Source organism: Ovis canadensis, chromosome 1 (assembly GCF_042477335.2).
Source record: "Ovis canadensis isolate MfBH-ARS-UI-01 breed Bighorn chromosome 1, ARS-UI_OviCan_v2, whole genome shotgun sequence".
Lineage (NCBI taxonomy): Eukaryota > Metazoa > Chordata > Mammalia > Artiodactyla > Bovidae > Ovis > Ovis canadensis.
This window is the reverse complement of record NC_091245.1, coordinates 41,724,542-41,735,249: the sequence shown is the minus strand read 5'-3', so window position 1 is coordinate 41,735,249 and position 10,708 is coordinate 41,724,542. Positions and strand designations below refer to the sequence as shown.

The following is a 10,708-nucleotide window of genomic DNA, read 5'->3' as shown; positions in this document are numbered from 1 at the left end:
GGTAGACGATAAAAGTCCGCCTGCAATCCAGGAGACCTGGGTTCGATCCCTGAGTTGGGAAGATCTCCTGGGGGTGGAAATGGCAACCCACTTCTATATTCTTGCCTGGAGAATGCCACAGATAGAGGAATGTGGCAGGCTATGTAGTCCACGGGGCTGCAGAGTTGGACATGACTGAGAGACTGCACACAGCGCCAGGTATGTAGAAAACCATAGGTAAGGGCTTGCTGCAGCCTCCCCTGTCGCCCTAAGGCCAGTCCCACGGGAGAGAAACGATTTGGAGAAAAGTGACACTTCAGAGGCAAAGCTTGGTTTGAATGCCTTGGGCTTAGCAGTAAGAAACTGGAAGATGGTGAGAGGCAAAAAGATGAGGAGTTTGCCCCAGGGTGATGTCTAGAATCAGAAAAATGCAGAGACAGTATTTGTCTCCAGTAACTTTCCTGCCCACACCAGCTGTTCTTCCCAGTTTATGAAACACTTTAAAGAGGAACTTAGCCATCTTACCAGAGACTTTAACCATCTTCTGAGAAAATCTGCTTTCCTCTTACCAGAGGTTCACTGAAAAACTGTTCTACTATCCCATTCTGTATTTCGTCAAGAATAAAGAAGACTTTCAATCAAAAACAGAAAGTAAAAACCTTAGAAGCTGAACCCTTTCCCAACTTGCTGTCAGTGTGTTACTTGGAAATATAAGATCCATGTCCACTGTCAAAAACTGGCTAGGACTAAACAGGACCTCTTAGGATAAATTTTTTATATTCTCTCCTTGCATTCAATTCTCACACTATGAACTAGGTTTTATTATCTTCACTTTACAGATGAGAAAACTGAGGCTCAGATGGTACCTACTGAGTAGGAAAGCTGAGCTCAAACCTTAAACAGTTTAAATCTGAAGTCAGAAAATCAGCGCTTGAATTGTTCCCCACTCCTAAATTCCCCAGTAGATGCTGTCAGCAGGGAAACTGTCCTGTTGCTGTGATAACTGGCTCTGGAATTCAACTTGCATGTTCATTCCTTACGCAGTGTTTCATCAGTAGCGGGCTAAGTGGCTTCAGTTGTGTCTGACTCTGTAACCCCATGGACTATAGTCCACCAGGCTCCTCTGTCCACGGGATTTTCCGTGGCAAGAATACTGGAGTGGTTTGCCATTTCCTACTCCAGGGGGTCTTCTCCACCCAGGGATGGAACCCACCTCTCTTACATTTCATTCATTGGCAGGAGAGTTATTTACCACTAGCACCACCTAGGGGCCAACTTGAAGATTCTTTCAGACAAGGACACAGCAATGGTAATTCAAATACTTCTGATTTGCAACATTTGTTTCCAAGTAAACATGCTGCTTCTCTTTTTAAAGAGATAAATGATCTGTTTTCTGCAACAAAGTCTCAGACTCCCAGGATCCAACCCTTTGCCTCAGCAGAAAAATGCATTAATATCCTAGCTAAAGCCAGGATTTCTGTGCTGATTCTTTTAGGAACACAGCATTCATGCAGCATGATCAAAAGTGTGTCTGTATATGGAGGCAAGGGTAGTAAGGGGGGGTGGCTAAAGTATAAATCGATAAATTCTATCAGATTATGTTTTGTACAAATGTATTACATGTGCAGCAGCAGCAGCATATTCTTTCCCCATAACTTTTCTTAAAAGTGAATCATGTCAGAAGGTATAATTCAAGCTTGTTGTTGCATTCCTATGAGTGAAAAAAATAACTTATGTTTCTACAAATATTTTTGAGCCTTTTAATATACATTACAAATATTTTAGACCAATCACATTTTGTTGACTGTAACATATTTACAAAACAAAAAAATATATTACAATAAATATGAATGAAACAGTGAATCCGATCAACAACGAGCTTTGTCACAACCAGATATTTAAAAGGAATGCGAAAACCTGTTGGTCTGCATATGTTAAGTGTTTTGAGATAAATAGGGGTCCAGAATTATAATGTATCTGGAAAAGAGATAGGGAGCATCCCAAATTTAAGTTAGATAAGATTCTTTCTCAGTGCTAATTACATAATGTTTAATGATGTTTTAAACTGTGAACATGGATGAATTATCCAACATGATACCAAGCTAATATAGTTCTATCATTTCAAAATGTACGTGACATTCACATAGTATCCTTTTAATTATTATTATATACTGTAGTTCACACAATATCTACAGATGTGAATGAGAAAAAAAGTCACAGCAACATGTCTCACATTCCAATTTTAAATAAGACAAGCACATACTGCAAACATTATTTTATAATATGTTAATAAATAACACCTAGTTTTTTATGGTTACTTTGAACAGTTTACAGCTGTATATTTAAAAAGAGAATATTTGAGGCGAGTTTCACATTGTCAGCAAAAGGTAAAATAAATAATGAACCTTTATAACAACAACAAAAAAAGAATGAAGGAAAGAAAGGAAGAAAGAGAGAAAGAAAGAAGAGAGTTGTATATAGAACATAAAGTATTTTTGACATGCTGCTTTTCCAGTACAGTTTGCCACAAGAAAATGAAAAACAGAAAGAAACAACAAAAAAGGATTGTCTTTTAAAAACAATTTTTGAAAGCTTTTCACAATACTGAGCACAAACCTTTTAAGATTAGATCAAGATCTTTCTGCCCATCTGCTCTGTATGAATATCCTCTGCACACCGTGTACCTGCACACCCAGAGAGATCTACCAAAGTCATGGAAAACAACCACTCGCCCCTCAAAGTGAGAGACAGCCAAAACACTGAACTGAGATCCAACCAGTCTGAAGTCTGCCAAGGTTTCACTCCTGCTTTACTTTCACAGATGTTCCTGTGCAACTGTTATTCCTGTGGACCCCCAACGACTTTCAGAATAATAAACCCCACTGTAAGAATCCAAGAGGTCCTATTTCATCAGGTGGGAAGAGGAACCTGGTTCCTCAAAGAAGCAGCCTTGATAGGCCACGTGACTTGATCTGAAGTGGCCTCTCTCTGTCTCTCGCTGCGACTGCCCCGTCACTGTGGTCATCGATTTCCTTCCCACAGCCAATCACAAGCCTGGAGGACAGGGGATCCATACTAGACAGTCTTCCTGATCAACTGTGTACACGCCAAACTGTCTTACCATCTGTTCCCAGCTAAGAGCATTTTCTCTGCTAAGCGAAAGGAGGAGCATTAAGCCTTACAGCAAAAATTAGAAGTTTCATCAAATCAGGTTGTTGTTATGGCATTAAGACATTCTTCAAGCTACCACATCTTTCTAAAGGGAAAAGAAGATAGTAGCCCAACTCTCTGACCAGGAATACAGATTTCTACCGCTTTAGCGCCCCTATTTTTCTTCAGTCAGCATTTTCACTAAATTTTAGCTTATCCAGGAAGGAAGTGTTGGTAGTAATCACTGGATTATAATATAATTACTTCCCACAGTTCAGGTTCTTTTACATCTGTTAGTCCTCTTGACCAAAAGAAGTGTACAGTATTATACCATAGTAAATTTCTGTTAAAAAAAAAAAAAAAAAAGGTCATGTTCCTGAAGTCTACGTAAAGCCATGGCTCAAATTTTATCTTTTTAAGAAAATCTCAAAACTGTTAGTTAAAATCCATCGTGTAATCCTATTATTATAACTTTGGCTCATTATCCTATCCTTAGACAATGAGATGGGTGCTATGCCCTTGGTAGACTGTATTTTCAATTTCCCCACAAATTGCTGAGTAGGCTCCCCACAGGGCAGGCTGGAATGTTGTAAAAAAAAAAACTCTGCAAGGTCATCTGACTAAAAGTTCCTTTCCTGTTTTGGACTTTTTATGGTGGGGACTTGAGGAAACAAACATCCACATTCCTTATTAAAGAGGAATTAATTCACAAGTAACTTAACAGTTAAGTACTGGATACACATTGCTGGAGTTTTTGGTTCACCTGCAAAAACCTCAGAACTGTGACACACACTAAGCATTAGCACGGGTCTGCAGCAGAAATGGAAAAGCTCATAAGTTAATACAAAGGCTTTTGGCCTTGATTTTCAAATTCTGACCAGGCATCATTGAGCTCCATGAAAATCATCTTTGCATATTGTTCATAGGGTTGCCCAGTAGCCTACAGAAAGAAAAAAAATACACATTAGATAACACAGACCAAAATTTTATTTATATTAAAATTTTCATTGCTAATATGTGGACTCTGAGTAACTGAAATCTTTTTCTGTTAGACCATTTCTCTTTTTACAGCCCCATCTTGCTGCCATTGTTGCTTGGTCACTAAGTCATGTCCAATTCTTTGTGACTCCACAGAGCCCACCAGGCTCATCTGTCCGTGGGATTTCCCAGTTAAGAATACTGGATTAGGTTGCCATTTCTTTCTTCAGGGGATCTTCCTGACCCAGGGATTAAACCCGCATCTCCTGCATGGGCAGGCAGATTCTATACCGCTTGAGACACCAGGGAAGCCCATAGCCCCATCTACATGACCCTAATTACTATGACCTCTCCACAAAGCCCTCCCCCAGGAATTCACATATGCTAGTAGTGAGCAGTCACTGAGTAGGTAACAGAGAATTTATTGGTCAGCACAAGATATATCTCCATTCTCCAGAGTTACCTATCAAATGACAAAGGTTCATGACTGCGTAGCTCTGATTGATGGACTGCATTTTGAAACACTCTTTATTCCATTTCTTAAAAAAATTTTCTTGGCGACCCATAACACAGGCATACAGTTTGTGGGCTTTTCTGGGCTCTTTCCCTTTCTCTTCGAGTCACTGAAATACACTGTTTCTTTAATACTATCTGGATTGTCACCAAAAGTTTAGAGAGATGAAAATCTAAGACATCAAATTCAAGTGTGTGTTCCCAAGTAGGATTCAGTCACAGCCTCATACTGTAGGACTGACATGGTCCATATGATGGGGCTTCCCTGGTGGCTTAGCAGTAAAGAATCCGCCCACAATGCAGGAGATGCGTGTTTGCTCCCTGGGTAGGGACGAACCCCTGGAGAAGGGAATGGCAACCCACTCTATCCTTGCCTAGGAAATCCCATGGATAGAGGAGGCTCGTGGGCTACAGTCCATGGGGTCGCAAAGAGTCAGAACCAGCTTAGTGACTAGACAGCAATAACAAAGTCCATATGATGGCAAGTGACCCAATTCTGTCAAGGAGGTTTCTGTGTGTTATGGTGATCTCAACAAGGCCATCCACTGGTTGAAGTCTCTGACAGTGCAGAGTGTGTGTGTATGTGTGTGTGTGTGTGTGTGTACTTCAGTGAAAATATAAACTGGCATAATCAATATAGTAATGAATTTAGCTCCATTTTCAATATTTGGTTGATTCTCACCAATTTTGCCAACTACATTCTAAAGTTTTTTCATTGTATAATCCTGGCTGAATATACTGCCATATTACTATAGGAGAAAATTTTCCTCTGTCCAACTCTGAGTTCATCCTTAAGTCAGGCACAACTTCTATCTGATTCCTGAAAATTAGTCAGTAATGAATCTCATACCTAAGTAAAGCCCTCATTCCATTATTTGTAGTGCATAGCTTGATTTCTTGGCTTCTGTGTCATAAAGTATAACTGTTTGTTTAAGTACATTTTTGAGCCTATGAAATTTATTTTATCATATAAACGGCCTAATAAGAAGCAAGTTGAAAGCATGACTCCTTGACACACGCTATAAACCAAGGACAGGAAGACCAGACACCTGCAGGGGTGCAGGAGGACAGGCTGTACTCACTTTATCCGGGTGCACCACCAGCACGGCCTTCCTGTACACCTTCTTCACCTGCTCCGGGGTGACCAGGTCTGCCATGCCAACTGGCTTCCACTTAGTCTCTCCAGCCCACAGCACAGTGTGCATTGTGGACAGAAGGGCTCTGATATTCCTCTCTTTGCCTTCAATCCATTCTAGAATCTGTAAACACAGGGGCAGTTAAGAAATTCAAATGCTTCTGAGTCCAGAGCATCTCCACTGTGACTCTGGAAACCCCTCCAGCTCCAGCAACATCAGGTACCTGCCTAGGTCATCCTTCCCACTACCTGGACGGCTCTTCTTCCTCCACCCCCTACACCTCTTCTTTCTGGTTAACTCCTTATCAGCCTTCAAAAGCCTGCTCAGGAACTTCATGCTGTTCTACCTTGGAAAGTCTAAATACCTTCCTTCCTCTCTGGTCCCCCTGAGTTAATGACTTATGCCTGTATGAACTCCACGAGGGCACACATCATGTCTGTCTGGGTCCCTGCTATCTGCTATGTCTAGCAGAGTGTCTGACATGTACACACACACACAAATTCCTTCAAAAAACAAAAACAAATTTCTCCAGGCTACCTTTTAAACATATGTTTATCATAAAATGTGCTACATTTCACTGTAACTGTGCATTTGTTTTTCCCCTGCCATTAGGCAGACCTATCTGAAGAAGGATACTGTTTCTTACATATCACTCTAACTCAGAAACAGTATGCCTGGCAGGAAAAGAGCTTGAAAAGGTCTGTTAAATGAATTAATACATTTAGTCATTCATTCCAACTGTGACCATTCATAGTTCAAATAATCATAGTTATAACAAATGAAGTCACTAAATCGAAAGGTTTGTAACAATGAATCAGCAGTTAGCACGTAACAGAAGCTCAAAGTGAATGATGACTACTCTCCCAAACAATTAAATACTCCATACCAACTAAATAACCAAGCATGGTTTAAAAGACATAAACCACTTTCTTTTACAGAAAACTGTCAGAGTTTACCTAATACACAAAGGCTCTTGAGATGAGCACAGTGTTTGCAGCAGGAACATAAAACCTCTATAACACTGCATGAAGTGAATAGCAAATGTAAACAGAGTGTCATATATTGTACTGCAAATTGTATCTCTACATCTTCAACACATTATGGAAAACAACAGTGGTATATTTTTCAACATGCGTAACATTGAGTGGTTGTGCCATTCCGGTTTTGGAGTACCAGATTAGACTCTCATCTTCCAGGCTGTAACAGTGTCAGTGTGCTTTGTCACGTGGAAATTTAGCCTGTCTGTGACAAGCTTTCCAATTCTCTTGATCTTCACAAACTTTTTCACTACCTCACACCATTCATCAACATTAACATCCTTTTGTCCCCCAATTAACCATTGTCCAGATAATATCTTCAGCTATGAAGTAACATCTCTGTTTTCTCATCTATGAAACAATGAAGTTATAGTCACTGGTTTGCAAACCTTAGAAGAAAAGAATATGAAAACATTCTCTTTCCCCAAATAAAATCTTACCTAGACATCCAAGAATCGGAAACAGATAAAAGTAGAAATGCTCTGGTTAAAAGTGAAGTGAAGCAGGGTAGAGGCCAGAGACCCCACTTCCCTTAGCCTCCCTCCCTTTCACCTTCCCAAACCTCCAGGTCTAACATTATAGGAGTGAGTAATTCCCAGGCATATCAATCAATAGCTCCCTCTCTATCGGCAAAGAAGAGATTCTGAGGGCATCAGTCAATCTAGTCTTATATAAAGCTACCAAAGCAGAAACAGAGAACATAAATAATGCATTCTTCTTACCACCAAATCATAATGACTTACCTGTAGATTGCAATGCCATCTGAATGATAAGATTACATCTTAAAGAGTGCCATTGCTTATTTGAAAGTGTAAATGAAGAAAATCTACACTATGTAGTATGGAATAAGTGTATTATATTAAAGAAATAAAACAACACATACAGCACTCCCTGAAAGTATTTTTTATTAAAGGACACAGCTATACTCAAATCACAACTACAAGAACCAAATGAAATATAGTGGATGCTAGAAACTTAACATGGCACCTTCTATAGGTTAGTCCCACACTGACAGTTCCACACAACACAATAATCACTGTGGGCCAGGGGCTCACTCACCTTTAATTTCTCAGGATCCATCTCCTTAGCCATTTCCTCCTTTCTCATCTCAGCTATTGTTCGAGGTCCCTTTTTGTCTTTGTGAGCATTAAAACCTTGACCAGAGAGCAGGTCTTCAAAGTCAGCTGCTTTTTGTTTCCCCTCTGCAACATAATATTTTTAAAATTATTATAGTGTTTACTCATAAATGTAATATCATAACACTTAGACATACTGCATAGTGCTTTCACAGGCACTATGCCCCTTAATCCTCTCACTTAGCCTGTGAGTAGGGTATGAGATTGTCATGTCCATCTAATAGATGAGGAAAGTGAAGTCTGGAAAACTTAAGAGATCTGTTCAGGATCACACACAGTGTCCATGGCAAAGCTCAGACTCGAGGTTGGGCTGTTGCACTAACCTAATTCCATAATTCCATGTGCACCGTTCCATCCTTTCACAGATGAGGATAGTCAAGAGTCTACCCACTACTCTCTCCCCACCTCAGGCCCCAGTCATACAACTAGGTAGCAGCAGTGATGGGCCTATGACCTGGGTTTTGGTACTTGAAATGCAAGCACACTGCTGCTTTCCTGCCCACACTCAGCTGACACTTTTAGTCCATCACAGAGCTCTTTTCCCCTAAGTCTGGTTTTGGCCTCACAGTCTTTATCAATCTGCTTGAAAAAGCAGCCTAGCATGGTAATAGCAAACGGCAAGGGCTCTGGAGACAGACCCCCAGGTTTGAATTCCAGCTCTGCCTTTATCAGCAATGTGACCTTGGGACATTACCATTCCTTATCATCTTCCTGCCTCAGTGTCCTCATCTGTCAACCAGGCGTGGTGTTAATAACATGACTTATCTCACAAGGTTGTTTTGAAAATGGGTGAGTTAAATATTTTTAAGTGCTCAAAACAGTACCTGGCTATTAAATGTTTGCTGTTAAAACAGAACCACAAGAGTCCATTCAGTCCATGCCTTAAACCAAAGCTGTTGTCTCACCTGAAACCCACCTGCCATCCCTATACTGTCAGGCATTCTGAACATACTGTCACACACACACACACACACACACACACACACACACACTCAAATGTGGGTGCTCTGAGATAAAGGATTTTGTCTGTCTTACTTGCAGCTGTATCCCCAATATTTTCTACACTGATGATACTCCATAAATATTTACTGATTGACAACACTCACCCCACATCTACTCAAAATAAAAACGGAGGGGAAGCCAAATGACTACGGAATTATCAGAGAATATCCACTGCTAACCAAAGAACAAACACGATGTTACAAAGACCTAAAAAAACCTCCTTGTCATGTACGTATCATGAGAAGCAGAGTGTGGGGGTGAATGGTAGGGGCTCTAGAGTCACATTGCCCTGGTAGATCTTGGCTCGGTCACTTGCAAGCTGTATGGACTAAGAAAATTATTGATCTGTCTACAACAAGGGTTTGAAGATTATATGAAATAATATGCAAAAACTGCCTAGAATAGCACCTGACATATAATAAGCCCTCAAAAGATGTCAGCTAAAGTTACTAGGAAAAGTAGAGGAAGTGCCTTTCCCATGTTCCATAGAAAGGCCTGTTTCCTCATCATGCCCCTATACATTCCATTCTTGGGTATAATGAAATCAACTGAGATGTAAAACATATCATTACAGGCCTTTTAGAAAATTCAAATGTAACCATCCCTTCTATGAAAAATGTGTTATTTTTCACTTGCTATCAAGAACCCCATTTGAAAAAAGAAAGAATCCCATCCAGAGTTATCCTCCAGCCTTAGCTTTTAGGCCACTTTGTGTTCTTTTAACTTTCTTCTCAGAAGAGAGGGAAAAACCATCACAGGAAACCCAATGATCTCAGGAACATCCCCCAGCCAGAGCATAATCAAGACCAAATGTCCAAGACATGTCTACTCCTCTAACTGGGATCCAAGGGAAAATGTGAACACAGTGCTTGAAATGTTTCCAACTTTCATCTTCCACCCCCTCTTCCAAAGGGATGACAGTTTCAAGATCCACCCACCCCTCCACTTGCTTCCATTCAGTACTCCTTTAGTGCCTCCTACCTGTCCAATGTTCTGCTAGGTGCTAATGCTAACAAGGCCAAAAAAGACCCAGTCCCTGCCCACCGTTTGCTCTCAGCGTGGTGAGAGGCAGACAGGTGAGCCAGCACTCACAAAACCACGGTGTGTTGGGAGAATGGTAAACCTAGGAGCTCCAGGCACAACACTGGGACAGATCATGCTGTGTTGTTGCAATTCAAAGACTGCCTCAGAAACTGCCAAATTTCCTGTCTCCTTCTTCAGACATGCATACCTCTGGGTACCCTCTAGCCAGGCCCCATACCATCATCCTTACCCAAATTAGCTGCTGCTTTCCCACGTTCGTTCTGGCCCCCAGGCATGGATGAGAAGCTCACGTTGTAGTTGGGCCGGTTCTGGGGAGAGGAGTGGGGCATGCTGGACTGTGGCTTGGACTGTGTCTGCTGCCAGTTGTAGCCCCCTCCCTGCTGCCACCCCCCACCCATGGGCTGGGGAGATGCTTTCTGTGGCGAGCTGAGAGGTGGAAATCCACCACCCAATCCAGTTGGTGTGGAAGGTTTGCTGGCAAATGAAGAACCACCTACAGGAAAAAACAGAAAGAGAAAGAGAGAAAGAAGGTAATGCTGTTGTGAATAGCCTCTAACTCCTGCGTCCCAAGTCACTGCTTACAATGACTTTAGTGGAACCTCCCTTGACTAGTGGCATAATTAGCCTTCCTAATAGCTAAATAAATTGCATTCATATATTTCCCTTTAATCCTCACAATGACATTTTTAGGTATGTATTAACAGTTCCATTTTTCCTTCTGATAAACAACCTC

At 41.1% G+C, this 10,708-nt stretch overlaps 1 protein-coding gene across 5 annotated transcripts in view; it reads right to left on the bottom strand.

Moving 5' to 3' along the window:
- Positions 1 to 1,727: 1,727 nt before the first annotated feature.
- DNAJC6 (DnaJ heat shock protein family (Hsp40) member C6) overlaps positions 1,728 to 10,708 on the bottom strand; it is a 172,995-nt gene continuing 164,014 nt past the window's right edge. For 4 of the 5 annotated variants that reach the window (XM_069593851.1, XM_069593862.1, XM_069593871.1 and 1 more), the window contains exons 16-19: positions 10,205 to 10,468; positions 7,853 to 7,995; positions 5,703 to 5,879; positions 3,745 to 4,069 (exon numbers count right to left, since the gene is read on the bottom strand). In XM_069593851.1, the coding sequence (XP_069449952.1) occupies positions 3,968 to 4,069; positions 5,703 to 5,879; positions 7,853 to 7,995; positions 10,205 to 10,468 (686 nt within the window). In that variant the 3' untranslated portion in view covers positions 3,745 to 3,967. Of the gene's footprint in view, positions 3,473 to 3,744; positions 4,070 to 5,702; positions 5,880 to 7,852; positions 7,996 to 10,204; positions 10,469 to 10,708 lie in introns of those variants that run through there. The other variant, XM_069593855.1, reaches the window with a different exon arrangement.